General features: G+C 45.0%; 1 protein-coding gene across 1 annotated transcript in view; it reads right to left on the reverse strand.

Moving 5' to 3' along the window:
• Positions 1-15,253, reverse strand: part of lamc3 (laminin, gamma 3) — a 150,777-nt gene that overhangs the window by 114,875 nt on the left and 20,649 nt on the right. The window contains exon 2 of the mRNA XM_079814870.1: positions 1,842-2,146. Coding sequence (XP_079670996.1) covers positions 1,842-2,146 — 305 coding nt within the window. The remainder of the gene's footprint in view (positions 1-1,841; positions 2,147-15,253) is intronic.

Below are 15,253 nucleotides of genomic sequence, written 5' to 3' on the forward strand. Positions count from 1 at the left end.
GTGTGTGAAATAAAAGTGACCTTACATATTCATAAAGACATAAAGACAGTGAGTGACCTTACATATTCAGATAAAATCAGATTTTCTCCAGACTTTGTTAAAAAACAAAACAAAACTTGCTAGCAGCGTTAGTGAAGCGTTCAGGGGAATCGTTCTGCCTCCACCTAAGCTCCGCCCACCAAAACACTGTTTACTTACTGAAAAAGGGGGTCTATTCAATGTGACACATTGAATTTTGTGACTGTAGTAGGTGCTGTTGTCATCCTAACCCTAATCCCTACTGTCACTACAGCATTCAATGTAACACCAGCCCTATATGGGGGACGTAGAAATGCTGACACTCTCTATGAGAAATGTAATCACACTGCACTATCGCTCAGTATGTCAAAATATATACAACTGTGAAGTGAATTAGCAGTTTCAGTTTATCTCTCCAGCAAGAAACAGTTAATTCGAGATCTGCCCGTACACTAGAATCACTCCCTGTACTGTGAAAAGCAACAAAAAAAATGCAACACTTAAAGCACTCTGTCAAAACCACACCTGCCCTCCTTATTCTTTCCTGCTGTCTTTTAACATCTTTATTTTAACCTACAATCATCATGCAATTATTAAAGATACTTTTCTGGGAAGCTGCATTGAAAATCCACTTGCTTCACAAACTTGAGAGGTTTGCACATCAGTTTGAATAGTTACTGTATGACCTTTCTGTTATAACACTTTAACACTTTGCACACTTTAATGTTCCAGACAAGATTTTATTTTTATTAAAAATGAAGGTCACAAAACTGTCTTGCATTTTGTTGAGCATTCCTTCCTCATTATTTGAATTTTAAATGATTTTCAAATGCCTTTATGCAAGCATTTTGTTTTAACTATACTATACAAATCCATTAGAAAGGGTGAAAAATAAACCATTTCAATTGTATGAAAATACTTTTTTTATTTGTGGGATATTTCTAATCATAATTGTCAAAATATGCAAAAATTGTGTATATGTAGGAATCGGAGACATAAAATTATAGCAATCAGAAATTAGATTTAGAAAGATATATGAGTCGGTTATTCTATTCCAAAAATGTTAATGCCATTTCCACAATAGAATGCTAGTAACCATAGCACATCTGTTTGGGAAGTGACACTGCAGTTGAAATGTTCATGCCTGATAAAAATATATATATATATTTTTTTTTTTCTTTCTGTGATGTATGGATAAACGGAATTGGAAGTTGTTAGTAGGCAAATTAACTAGTGAGAGTTAATTTATTTTCTAGAGGTCTACAGGACCAAAAATGTCCATAGTTGCAGAAATACAGATATATGTGTGTATTCATATACTGTATTAAATAGTTGGGTGAGCTCTGGCAGCTGCCTGTCATCTTTGATTTTCTGAACTTCATCTGATGGCTGTGACTGTATCTCTGCATGGAAGAAGCTCCCTAGAAATCTTTGGAAAAGGTTGCAGGCTGTATTTAGTAGCACGGCATGCTGAGCACACTCACGTTTAGCCGTGAGATTCTGCTGTGAAAGTTTGAAAGTTAGAGAAGCTTGACAGTGAGGTATATTTCCCTTAAAGCTTTCTTCTGTAACAACAAAGCACAACCATCTACATATCTATAGGCTGAGGAGATGAGCTGCTAACTAAAACAGCAAGTTATTCTCAACAAGCCATGAAAGTGTATATTTATGCACATACACTAAATCCCTTGGGATTACATTAGAAATTATTCATGCTTCTATTTGGCATTATTAAAATATGTATCCAGGTGGGCCAAATATAAAATACTACTATTGCATTACATGACAGCCAAACTCTCATATTGTAAAATAACATGACATACCTGTAACACAGGACTCTGGTCGAAGTTGTAGGCACTGGGTCGTCCTTCCAATGTGGAGAAGGCCACATTTCCGCCAGTTAGTGGAGAGATATCACTAAACTCATCTGTGCAGTGTGCCGTCCTTTCCTTCTCACCTGGACGTATGAAGCCCTTATTGTCCCTCCCGTACGTCTTTCGACAGGAAGCACTGTAATATTGGTACGCCTGCCATGGTCCATTCTCCTCCGTACGCTTGTAGATGGCAAAGCTCTCTGGTCGGCTGGTGTAGAACTTCAAACGGACATATGTGATCTCAAAGGCCTTGCCTTGGAAAAACAACAACACCATTAACGTCATTACAATTATTATGGCTAATTTGGACAGATCTTAATTAATGTAGCCTGATAATTAAAGTCCAGGATATAATTAAATTGGCCTGTAAACTGAGTTAACGTAAGATTTGCATCTACACTGAAAAAATGGTAACATCTATATTAACTAGTTTTATCCATATCCAAATAACAAAACGTCTCGGTTACGTATGTAACCCTCGTTCCCTGAAGGAGGGAACGGAGACGTACGTCGGAACTGACCGACGAATTGGGATCTGTCTTCAGAAACCAGTCTACTTCGAGTGTATTAGAAACGAGCCAATTGTATTGGCATGCGGTCCACGCACCGCCCCGCACCGCGGGTATAAACACGGAAGTGGAGTACCGCATATTGCTTTTCCAACTGAGGAGCCGAATAAGTGACTCGGCCCTTCAGCGGAAGCACAGCACCTGGCGACGGGACGTACGTCTCCGTTCCCTCCTTCAGGGAACGAGGGTTACATACGTAACCGAGACGTTCCCTTTCAGTCGGTCACGTTCGACGTACATCGGAACTGACCGACGAATTAGGATCCCTACCAACACGCCAGAGATGCTGGCCCTTCCAGCGCCCTGCCTGAGCTCACTGGACCACTCCTATGTTGGAGTGGGAGTCAGGGCTCCCGGCAGGGAAGGTCAGTCACTGCTGTTCCTGCAAGACCCACTCTGCGTGACTACTGGATAACGCTGGGAAGCATGCCAGTCTCAGGGAGATGGAACGCTGCGGAGCCACGTCCTCCAAGGGAGGAGAGGTGGAATACTCATAAGGACTAACCTATCAGGGTAGTGCAACATATGGCAGTCTCTGGGGTGGATCCAACCTGGTCCCAGGGGGGAAAGAACACACCCAGAGACGACAGAGCGGGGCTCTGTCAAGGGAAAGACACGGGGCTAGCCGAGTAGGGTAGCAGGTACCGTGGAAATACACATATGGGGTCGCCGTGAGGGGACCAACGCATATGGAACCCAGCCTACACACACGTTCCACAAGCATACGGGTGCAGGCCTGGTGTCAGACGGCCGCAACGTCTGACACCGAAGGGGTGATGGAGGAGCTCGACAGGGTTCACCATTTCTGGGGAACACAACTGGAGAAGATAAACACACGAATCCGGCCATAGGCGGGAGTGACGTAGCAAGCCGACACAGGAACGGGCACTTCACGTCTACCGGCCGTTGGAGGTGAGTACACGGGAAGAAACCGGCTCCACACGGAGGCTATAGAATCTAGCGAACGTGTTAGGTGTCGCCCAGCCCGCAGCTCTACAGATGTCTGTCAGCGAGGCGCCTTGAGCCAGCGCCCAGGAGGAGGCAACACTCCTTGTGGAGTGCGCTCGCAACCTGAACGGGCAAGGCACGTCTTGCGATTGGTACGCTAAAGACGATAGCATCCACTATCCAGTGGGCTAACCTCTGCTTGGAGACAGCCTTTCCCTTCTGCTGCCTCCATAACAGACGAAGAGCTGCTCTGAGGTCCTAAAGCTTTGTGTCCGGTCAACGTAAGCGCGAAGAGCGCGGACGGGACATAACAAAGCCAGGGCTGGGTCTGCCTCCTCCGAGGGCAGCGCTTGCAGGTTCACCACCTGGTCCCGAAAGGGAGTGGTAGGAACCTTGGGCACGTATTTCTAGGCACGATTCGTAGACCGAAGCGCATGCAGGTCCCCCACCCTCTTGATTGAGGCCAATGCAGTCAGGAGTACCGTCTTCATAGACAGGATTTTTAACTAAACGGACTGCAAAGGCTCAAAAGGAGGGCCCTGAAGTGCTCTGAGCACCAGGGCTAAGTCCCAAGAGGGTAGCGAGATAGAACGAGGAGGATTTAGTCTCCTCGCACCTCTGAGGAACCCTTACAATTAAGTCGTGCTTCCCTAAGGTTTTACCTTCAACTACATCATGATACGCCGCTATTGCTGTGACGTACACTTTCAGGGTGGAGGGAGACAGCCTTCGCTCCAACCCATCTTGTAGGAAACAAAGCACAACATTAATCGAACACTTCCGGGGGTCTTCTGGCGAGAAGAACACCACTCAACGAACAGGTTCCACTTCAGAGTATAGAGGCGCCTCGTAGAGGGGGCTCTAGCTGAAGTGATGGTGTCTACCACTGCCTGTGGCAGGCCACCTAGAACCTCCGCGTCCCGTCCAGGGACCAGACATGGAGTTTCCAGAGGTCTGGACGCAGGTGCCATAGAGTGCCCCCTCCCTGAGAAAGAAGGTCCTTCCTCAGGGGAATCGGCCAGGGTGGGGCTGTCGCGAGGAGTGTAAGTTCGGGGAACCAGGTCCGGTTGGGCCAGTAGGGCGCAACTAGCAAGACCTGCTCCTCGTCCTCCCTGACCTTGCACAGAGTCTGTGCTAGAAGGCTCACTGGGGGAAACGCATATTTGCGTAGGTCCCGGGGCCAGCTGTGCGCCAGTGCATCTGTGCCGAGGGTACCCCCGATCAGGGAATAGTACCACTGGCAATGGGACGAGTCCGGAGTGGCAAACAGGTCTACCTGTGCGGCTCCGAAAAGGTCCCATATCAGCTGGACGCTCCGGGGGTGGAGTCGCAAAGCATAAGAACGGTCTGTGTCGAGGGAGAATAGAGACATGAAAGTACGCGTCCTTCAGGTCCTTCATGCATTTCTGCGTTAGCATTCTGAACGGAAGCTTGTGCAGGGCCCGTTTCAGAACACGCAGGTCCAAGATTGGCCGTAACCCACCGCCTTTCTTGGGTACAATGAAGTAGGGGCTGTAGAACCCCGACTTCATATCGGCTGGAGGAACCGGCTCGACCGCGTCCTTCGCCAGTAGGACATCGATCTCTGAACGCAAGACATGGGCATCACTGCTCCGCACGGAGGTGAAGAGGATGCCCTTGTGCTTGGGAGGCCGGTACGCGAACTGAGTCGCGTAGCCGAGTCTGATAGTACGGATGAGCCAGCGAGACGGTCTGGGGGCTCTCTTAGCCAGGCCCCTAGAAGCCGTGCAAGCGGGACCAATGGCACCACAGACGTACCCGGGGTGGGGCAGCGAGGTGGAACGCTCAGACCCAACCCGGATGGCCCGGAGGCGACCCGGAGTGGGTCTGATCGTTCCAGGGTGGGGCAGTGTGTGGGAGAGAAGGCCCGGGGGCGTCCTCTAGCCTCACACCACCCCCTGGCGAAGAAGAGAGGGGAAGCCAGGAGTGGCAAGGCCCGGGGGCGTCGCACACAGCCGGCTTGAGCCTCTCTGGGCCCAGGGACAAAGGAAACTGCTCTGAGAACGTGGGTACCGCTGGACTCCGGAGAGCCAGCGGCAGGACCGAAACCGAAAAATATATTCTCCCCCCGGTCCTCCTCCGGGGGAGGGAGGGGTGCGGACACCGACTCCCTGAGCAGTTCCCCTCTTGCTGGGCTGCCCGTTTCAGGGCCGCTTGCCCTTGTGCTTGCCAGCGGACTTTGCGGGACCCTGGACGGGCTGGGCGCCTCCCTTGCGCCCGGCCACCTGCTGCCTGGGTGGAGGCTGCTGCTTGGCTTAGCAGGGGCGGAGGCGGACGCAGGGAGACACCCTCGGCGACAAGCAGATGGAGGTGCTGTGGACAACGACTGGGTGGAGGCAGCAGCTGGTCGTCGTGGCAGGAAGTTTTTATTTATTTATTTTTTTTTATTTTAATTATTATTTTTTACCTCCACCTGCTTCTGGGCCACCAAGAACTGCTGGGCACAGTTCTCGATGACGTCGCTGAAGAGGCCAGCCTGACAGACAGGGGCGTTGAGGAACCGAACTTTGTCGGGCTCACGCATATCTGCCAGGTTAGCCCCAGCTTTCTGGACCACTAGTGTGGACATCGCCTGACCCAGGGAGCGTGCAGTGACTTCCGTCACCCGGAGGGCGAGGTCCATCACAACACGCAGTTCCTGCATAACCCCTGGGTCGGGACCACCCTCGTGCATGCAGGACAGAGGGCAGTGAGAAAGGGAAAAAACTTAAACATTATGGCCCTTTTGGCGTTCCATATTTTGGCACCAAATAGTTCCACACTGCTAAGTTTTTCCAATGCACATCCGGGCAGCCACCCCAGAAAGCATGGCTGTCAACTCTGAATCTGATTCAGCATGAGCACACTATTATAGTGGGAAACTCAGCATCATCATTTCCAGCGCATAACAGCCCTCTCTCCGATGCAGCAATTGACATCTGTCCTCCGCCAGAGCCCCAAATGAAACGCTAGGTCCCCCCTTTTTTCAAAAAAGGACCAGCAATCCCATCCGTAAGCAACCAGCAGGCATGTGAGACAATGAGCGTGGCCGTCCGACTTGACGGCACACGGCGCGCTGAACACTCAAGCCTCCAAGAAGAGGCACGGTGAACAAAGCGCCGACGTGGTCATGTTCTCATAAGGGAACATGAACCACCCACGAACAAAGTCTCAGCATGCTTGTGATGCGATACAGGAGTGGGGGCCCACGGGGAATGTACCCGGCGGGGAAGCCCCATTATAATCCTCAGGCCACCAAGACTTATTAGCCAAAGTAGACCTTTTCCGGTGCACCAGAAAAGGAACTAGATCGGGGAATAAGCAATGGGACTCAACCCCGTTTGAGGTATCACAGTCTCGACCGCGCACCAGAGGACCGAGTGACGCGCTGGGTTGCCGTGGCAACCCCCGCTGTCAGCCGGCGCCAGACGGCACACGGCGCGCTGAACGCTCGAGCCCGAACAACGCGCCGACGTGACCACGTTCTCCTGGGAGAACGCGGATCACCCACGAACGCAATCTCACATGTTTATATGCGAGAGAGATCGTGGCCGTCAAATGAGGACAGGAAACAACCGCATCCAGAAACACACGGTTTGAATGACATCTTGAAAAAGACGCAGGGTCAAACCGTGTTGCTCTTTTTTAGAAGGAAATGCTCTTTTAGAAGTGCTGAAGCGCTCAGGGAGATGACCGCGGCTCACAGCAGTCCGATTGCAAGCCTGCATGTGAGCACTCAAGAACGGAAACGCCCAGCCAACCAACACAGGAACAAGTGTATGTTGCAGCGGCCGCTCGCTGACTCGCGCCGTCACACCAGCACCCAGGTAAGAGAGCGATCCTCCTCGAGACTCGTTTAAACACTCTTCGCAGAAACAGCTTGATACAGCAAACCGTTCGGCTCCGAAGTTAAAAGCAATATGCGGTACTCCACTTCCGTGTTTATACCCGCGGTGTGGGGCGGTGCGTGGACCGCATGCCAATACAATTGGCTCGTTTCTAATACACTCGAAGTAGACTGGTCTCTGAAGACAGATCCCAATTCGTCGGTCAGTTCCGACGTACGTCGAACGTGACCGACTGAAAGGGAACTATTTACTATGAATATATTTACAGGTTACCACATGCAGTGTTGGGGGTAACGCATTACAAGCAACTTGAGTTACGTAATAATATTACTTTTTCCAAGTAAAGTAACGCATTACTTTTCAAATGTACAACAAAATATCTGAGTTACTTTTTCAAAAAAGTAACGCAAGTTTCTTTTTCACATTAATTTGACTGACAGCTCTCCTGCCCTCATGTTGAGAAAAATAAGTGCAGAGGCGTTGTGTGTAAACATGATGGTTATTGTAGTTCTAGACTAAATGTGAGCATTTATTTATCTCACTTGCACAATAAAGATTCTGTACTCTACAAAATAAACTATGTATTATGTATTATGTATTATATCTATGCAAACCTCCAATAATTAAATGTTAAATAAAACAACCATTTTTAGCATTTAATCTACCTTTATATTTTTTTTTACCAAATTTACCAATGTCTTGCTGCTGACCTTTGATGATGAAAATTAGAATGGCAGCACAGCAGAGCTGCGCCCTCTACTGTTCATGTGTGAATTTGCATTTTTACCTCAGCCTGGGGCTTATTTCAATTTTGGTATGAAGAGGTCTTTACAAAAATATAACTTTTTTTGTTATTAAAAAAAAACAAGCCCAGCCCAGGTGAGAAAAAGTAACGCAAAAGTAACGTAACACATTACTTTTCTTAAAAAGTAACTAAGTAACTAAATTAGTTACTTTTTAAGGGAGTAACGCAATATTGTAATGCATTACTTTTCAAAGTAACTTTTCCCAACACTGACCACTTGTATGTCCTTCATCTATAATGGGCCAAATCAAGAGTGCGCAGGTGTTAGATCAAGCCAAAAGACAAACTAGGATGAAAAAGGAAAAAAGGACGAAGACACTTTATCCAATTTAGTGCGAAAAGCAGCTTCCTTGTTTGTCTGTAAAGAATATGTGGAGTTTGTGTCTTTAGAAAATGGCATACTTAGTGGTACATTGTCTGTTTACTTGCTGCTTGAATTTTGTCCAAATGAACCGGAGTGTTCCTGAGAAGTCTTTAACCCTGGGTTGCTCCAGAGAAACTGTTCCTACAGTGTGCTTGCTATAATTGTGACACACAATAACACACAGTTATTTAATTTAAAACCTTTAAAATTTAGTCAGGAGAAAGTTTGTTGTTGTTCTGCTGAGTTTTTGAGATTTGCTTCCATCTCTGTAAAACTAATATACTTATTACCAGTGTTTTGCAGCCAAAAGATCATCCACTAATAAATCCACCAGCTGACCAATGTCTGTTTTAGTTCTAAATAAGCGATAATCACATGACTGGACTGATACAGATGAACAGCCCGATTGCAGGGTGATATTGTACACAACAATTAAATAAACATGAAGTTAATATTGGGTAGCATACTATGATAAAGCGAGCTCCACCAGATCACTTGGGGACGTAGTTAATGTCCGTAAGATGTAAATAAAACTGATGGCTCAGTCCGCAATGGCACTTTTGTGCAAAGTGAGATTTATTTACAGTGCCAAAAGAATTTAGTCCAACTGTGAAGGGTATATATACAGGTGGTCATTGAGCACAACAAAACAAACAAACAAAAAATTTAAAAAACAAAAGAACAAAATATATAAATATAGTATCCACAATATACCAACGGTTTATGGTTCGCTCGCGGCACCACAGTAGCACTCTAGACTTGACTTGGTTAACAAGTGAGTATTTTGAGTCTGGCCTCCTCTTTAATAGGCCAGACTCCAACCCTCTTTGGGACTTTTCCAATAACAGGTAAGTATACTGCGTATAAACTCACCCAGTTCATATTTTCACACCTTTATACACACACAATTAGTAATAAACAACATCTCAACAAATAACCCACACAGAAACACTCATTACAACAACAACAACAATAAATGTCACGTTTTACTTCGACCACACATATAAACACAGGTACCCCTATTATCATTACCCCATGGTTTAATCGGCCACCGGGGCACTGCGCCGACGCGGCACAGTCAGTGACGTCATAACTGATCGCCGCTCGATTGCTCTGTTTGGGCAGCGCAGCGCCTCCCGACCGGAACGCCAACCAACGCACTTCACGCTAAACAAACACCAAACATAACGACATAACTAGAACAAAACATTAAACAAAGTTTAGTGTGTATGTGTGAAATGTCCTGGGATGTAGATACTGAAGGAAGGGGAATGGATAATTCAACATGTCCCTGTACTGCACCCACTTCTCTGATAGCAGAAAGGGCAGGGAAAATGAAGCGTGAATGCGGTATGTATGCGTGTATGTGTATGTGTGTGTATGTGTGTGTGCCAGTGTTGCTTCCCCAGCGGTGACGATTACGGCTGCTTCGTCACATCACCTTCCCCCTCTCCAAGCCACACACTGATCGGGTACCGGGATAGGTAGTCGGCGACCACATTCTGTCTGCCAGGTCGATGCCGTACCTTGAAGTTATAAGGTTGCAGGGCCAGGTACCATCTTGTCACCCTGGCATTATGATCTTTCATAGAATGGATCCAGGTCAGTGCTCGATGATCCGTTTCTAGATAAAATTCTCGGCCCAGGAGGTAGTACCGTAGACTGTCGAGGGACCACTTGATGGCGAGACACTCCTTTTCTATCGCAGAGTATCGGGTTTCCCTGGGCAACAGCTTTCGACTAAGGAAGACAACAGGCTTCTCTTCTCCGACATCTCCCTGTATGAGGACTGAGCCTATTCCGGTTGCGGACGCATCCACCTGCACAAGGAAACGCTGAGAGAAGTCTGGACTCTGTAGGACCGGTTTGGAGCACATCTTTTCTTTTAGTGTGTTGAAAGCAGTTTCACTGTCCTCATTCCATGGAATTGGGTTGTTTACTGATTTACTCAGTAAGTTGGTCAGGGGTACTGCAATGGAGGCGAAAAATGGCACAAATCTCCTGTACCAGCCCACTAACCCCAAGCAGGACCTCACCTCCTTCTTTGTCCTGGGTCTTGGGCTCTGTCGAATTGCCTCCACTTTGTCCACTTGTGGTCGCAGCTGACTGTTGCCCAGGTAGTACCCGAGGTAACTGGCTTCTTGAAGCGCCCAATCACATTTAGCCATGTTTAGTGTCAGTCCTGCTGCTTGGATCCTCTCTAAGGTCTGCCGCACATGCTGGAGATGCTCTCCCCAGGAGTTACTATGAATTACGACATTATCGAGGTAGGCAGCAGACCATTCCTCACAGCCTTGTAGAACTCGATCCATAAACCGTTGACACTGCATGAAAAGTGGGATTTTCGTCAGTATGTGGCACTGTAGATTGCCGTGAAACTTCAGGTTTACGACTGTGCACGGCAATTTGCAGGCAACACCGAAAACTGCCGTAAATTGTCGTAAATTGACGTGGGCCTTGCTTGGCAGTTGTCCCCCCATGACCCCCCCTCCCCTTAATTCTAGGGGAGGCTTTATCGTGTAAATGAAGATGCTGTGAGCTACACAAATGCAAATCAGAGTAGCAGCAGGGGGAGTTTTATCTAGGTTCTGAATTTTTTGGACTAAAACAAGTTTAAAGTTTAAGTTAAAATGTTAACTTAAATTTAAGTTAAATGTACTCGTTTTAGTTCACATTACTAAATTTTTAGGGCAACCAGTTTGCTCCAATTTTTTAAGTAGATTCAACTTGTCCGGGCTCACAGTGTAGATTAATTACTCTATATGTCATTAGCAATAACCAATGTTATGTAAAAAAAATAAAATAATACAGGACAGCAGTGAAGACAGCAAGACAATGAACCAAAGCACACAAATAAATCAAGTAAAGCATACAGTTTACATACCAAAATAAATTTTTCCACCCTGCACTGTGAATGATTTTTTAAATGGCTATTAATCATAAATGTGAAAAGTACAAGTTTGTGTGTTTATAGTTAAGTCAGATTGTGTTTTTCTGTAATTGTCATTTAAATTGAGCTCACACCACATTTTATGAATTATCAATGCAGATTTTCAAGAGGTGGTTTCCTGGACAGGGTTTAAATTATGCCAAGAGTAGGCCTTAATCTAGTTAATCGTGAGTTAAAAAATTGTTGCCTGGAACAAAGATTAAGCACAGATTACTAACACCTGGACTATGAGTCCTGAACTAAAATAAACTGGATTAATTTACAGTTTTATCTAATTGCTTACACACAATTTCTGAAAATATGACTCCATTTCTTGTAACTCTACACACAAAACACACAAAACATCAGACATCTCTTGCAAAAGCAACACTTTGTGCAAAACTATTTTAACTCTTCCAAAAATGTTGTTTTTGCATATATCTAACTACACACAAATATGCACAACTGAAGAATTTACAGTTGAACTGAAATCAACTGAACTGAATCAACACTGAAGTCACTTGAGCTGAATATTGACATTATATTGGCTTGTTAGAGCCGGTTTACAGCAGAATTTGTTTTGAACTTGTTACTGAAGCTGCTGTGAAAAAATATATTTTGTTGTATGCATATTCTTTCTTTCTCAAACCTTAGTTTTGATTTCTAAGTGATCAATTTATGTATAAGTGTTTTCACACATGATCATTGGCTGTATGGGTCCTCAGTAAATTAATGTGGCATTTAAATGGCAAAAGTCATTCTTGTCTCTATAACTTATGGCTTCCTAAAGACACGTTTATGGGTAAATAAAATATTAATAATATAAATAAAATGAATATCAAAACATATTTTAAATATAATGAAGTCATTTTATTATAGCACTCATCAGATGTTCCTGGAAACAAAACAGAGACAGAACAGTATAAACAAACTATACAACAAACTAAACACCAAATTACAAAAACATTATTATGTGAAAGTGAATAAAGTTGTGTGTGTGTGTGTTTTCAGTTATAAATATGTGCTGTGTAAATTAGCCTATACTTTTAGAAGTTATATATAGCCTAACTTTAAAAAACAAACAATAACCCATATAGATAAATTATAGTATAATATTAAGCATTTACTTAATATACATTGTAACATTAGGCTACTTTACTCTAGCACAGTAGTCAGTTAAGCAATTAATTAATATCTTATATTAATATACATAGCCTAGGCTACATCTAAAGGTAAGTCTGCTTTAAAAAAAAAAAATTACACTTCGACATGTACAGAATGTGCGCGTTAAGAAACACGTTCAAATGTGTCTTCTTAACATGTTAAAACTGTGCGTCGACTGTGTGTGTATGCCTGTTACACGACCAGAATGTGCGTGTCTACACATACAAAAGAAACACGTACAAAATTGCTGCGTTGACGTGGAAAACAGGGCGTGTTGAAACCTTTTTACGGTCTATGGTTGAAACGGTCTTAAGTCACACGTTTCGTATAAAGAGATTTGGCCCCGGGCGCGTTCCATATTAGAGCCCTAGTCCAATGACGTGCGAGGTCGAGGTCATGGCCATGACGCGTAGAAGACGAGCTTTAAGCTTTTTTGTTTTTTTACATTTCCTATGTTTTTTGCTGCTTTCCTTTTTCGCGATCAACAATGACAGGACACCGTCTTCAACTCAATCTCTGCATGGACGCGACAAACTTTTTGGACTCATTTTCAGGAGGCTGTCTTCGTCTTCACAACTCTGAGGCAAACTGCAGGCGCTATGAACCAGAGCATGGGTAATGTAACGTTACGATTTAAAGAATACGCTTTTATTCAGCTGTATAAGGAAATGGATGCGTTAATAGATCCGAGCTTAAAACTGCACATTTTGTTTTCACAGACTATCCTCGCCTCATAACGAAGCCGTGAGCTCTTATCTGCTTGGAGCGATTTCCGCGAGTCCAGATTTAACCGCTGATCACGACGAAATTGTGTGTAAGTAACTTCTAATGTGTTTCTCATTCCTTGTTTAATTTTACCGTGACTGTTTTTATTAATACCAGTCTCATGTAATTGTTTTCCAGCTGCCTGTAAGACGTATTATGAATCAACACGCCGGAGCTTCAGATACAAACAACCTGAACTTACATCGCAGGCGGAAACTGCGAAGTTTAGCTCGGAGTCGATCAAGAAGAAAAAGGGTAAGATTTATTATATTAGATCCGTTTTTTTGTCAATGTGAGTATTTTTCAGGTTGCTTATTGTCTTTATGGATTGTATTACAGTTGCTGGAAGCGAGAGTGTGCTGGATGAGGTGGACATTTGGAAGTCCGCGACCATTGAACTCATATCTGACGAGGAAGACGCCTTTGTTGACGGGGTTTCTGGATGGATTGTGCGGCCACCGCCCTCTCGCAGCCTGGAGCTCGACGAACTTTACATTACAGTACGAGACATTACTGCTGCACTGTACATAGTTGTGTGATTCAAGATTCAAGAGTTTTATTTGTCACATACACAGTTATATACACAATATACAACTGGCAGTGAAATGTAAACAGGTCCGCTCCATGGACAGTGCAAATAACAGTTACAAGAAATTAAATAGAAATAGAATAAAGTTAGAATAAAAAGTATTAACATAAGTAGAATTATAAATAAATCAAGTAAAAGATAAAAATAGGAAATAAGATAAAAATAAAAATATAAAAAATATGTGGATGATAAGTGAGATAAACTGTAGACTTAAAAATAAGTGGTTAACATAAAATATATAATATGTATATATAAAGAAGTATAATGTGCAAGGTTTATTACAGGTTGTTACGCAGTAACAATAGGGACGTAAAGTAAAGTGCAGTGCAATTGCAGTATGTGGATGTTAATGTTGAAAGACCGTATGTTTATGCGTGTGCGGGGGTGAAGTGAGTCACGTGACTGAGTTCAGGAGTCTGATGGCCTGGGGGAAGAAACTCCTCCTGAGTCTTTCAGTCTTTGCCATCAGGCTACGGAAGCGCTTACCAGATGGCAGCAGGGTGAAGTGAGAGTTTGCAGGGTGATTAATGTCTCTGATGATTTTAGTAGCTCTACCTCTGCAGCGTTTGGTGAAGATGTCCTGCAGAGACGGGAGAGCTGAGCCTGAGATGCGCTCGGATAAGCGCACCACTCTTTGCAGGGCTTTGCAGTCGTGACTGGTGCTGTTCCCGTACCACGCTGTGATGCACTGAGTCAGGACACTTTCTATCGCCCCTCGATAGAAAGTTTTCAGGATGGCTGGTGAAACCCTGAATTTCCTCAGCTGGCGCAGGTGGTACAGTCTTTGCCTGGCTTTTTTCACCTGTGTCTGGATGTGTGTAGTCCAGGTCAGATCCTCGGAGATGTTCACACCCAGGTATTTGAAGCTGCTCACTCTCTCTACCGGTGTCCCGCTGATCATGAGAGGGGAGTATGACCGATGCTGTCTCTTCCTGAAGTCCACAATCAGTTCTTTGGTCTTGTTAACATTCAGAGAGAGACAGTTGTCCTGGCACCATGATGTCAGTTGCTCCACTTCGTCCAAGTATGCCGTCTCATTGTTGTTGGAGATGAGACCCAGGACAACAGTATCATCAGCAAACTTGATGATCGAGGTGGAGCTGTGTGTGGACAAACAGTCATGGGTGTAGAGAGAGTAGAGCAGGGGACTCAGCACACAGCCCTGTGGAGCTCCAACACTCAGGGTGATGGAGGTGGAGGTGAACTGGCCTACTCTCACCGCCTGGGGTCTGCCAGTGAGGAAATCTTCAATCCAGAGGCAGAGAGAAGAATTCAGGCCTAGATCCAGGAGTTTGTGTGTTAGCTTAATGGGAACTATGGTGTTAAAGGCTGAGCTATAGTCAATAAATAGCAGCCTGACATAGTTCCCACTTTTGCTGT

The sequence above is a fragment of the Gobio gobio genome (genome assembly GCF_949357685.1).
Source record: "Gobio gobio genome assembly, chromosome: 4".
In the NCBI taxonomy this organism is placed as follows: Eukaryota; Metazoa; Chordata; class Actinopteri; order Cypriniformes; family Gobionidae; genus Gobio; species Gobio gobio.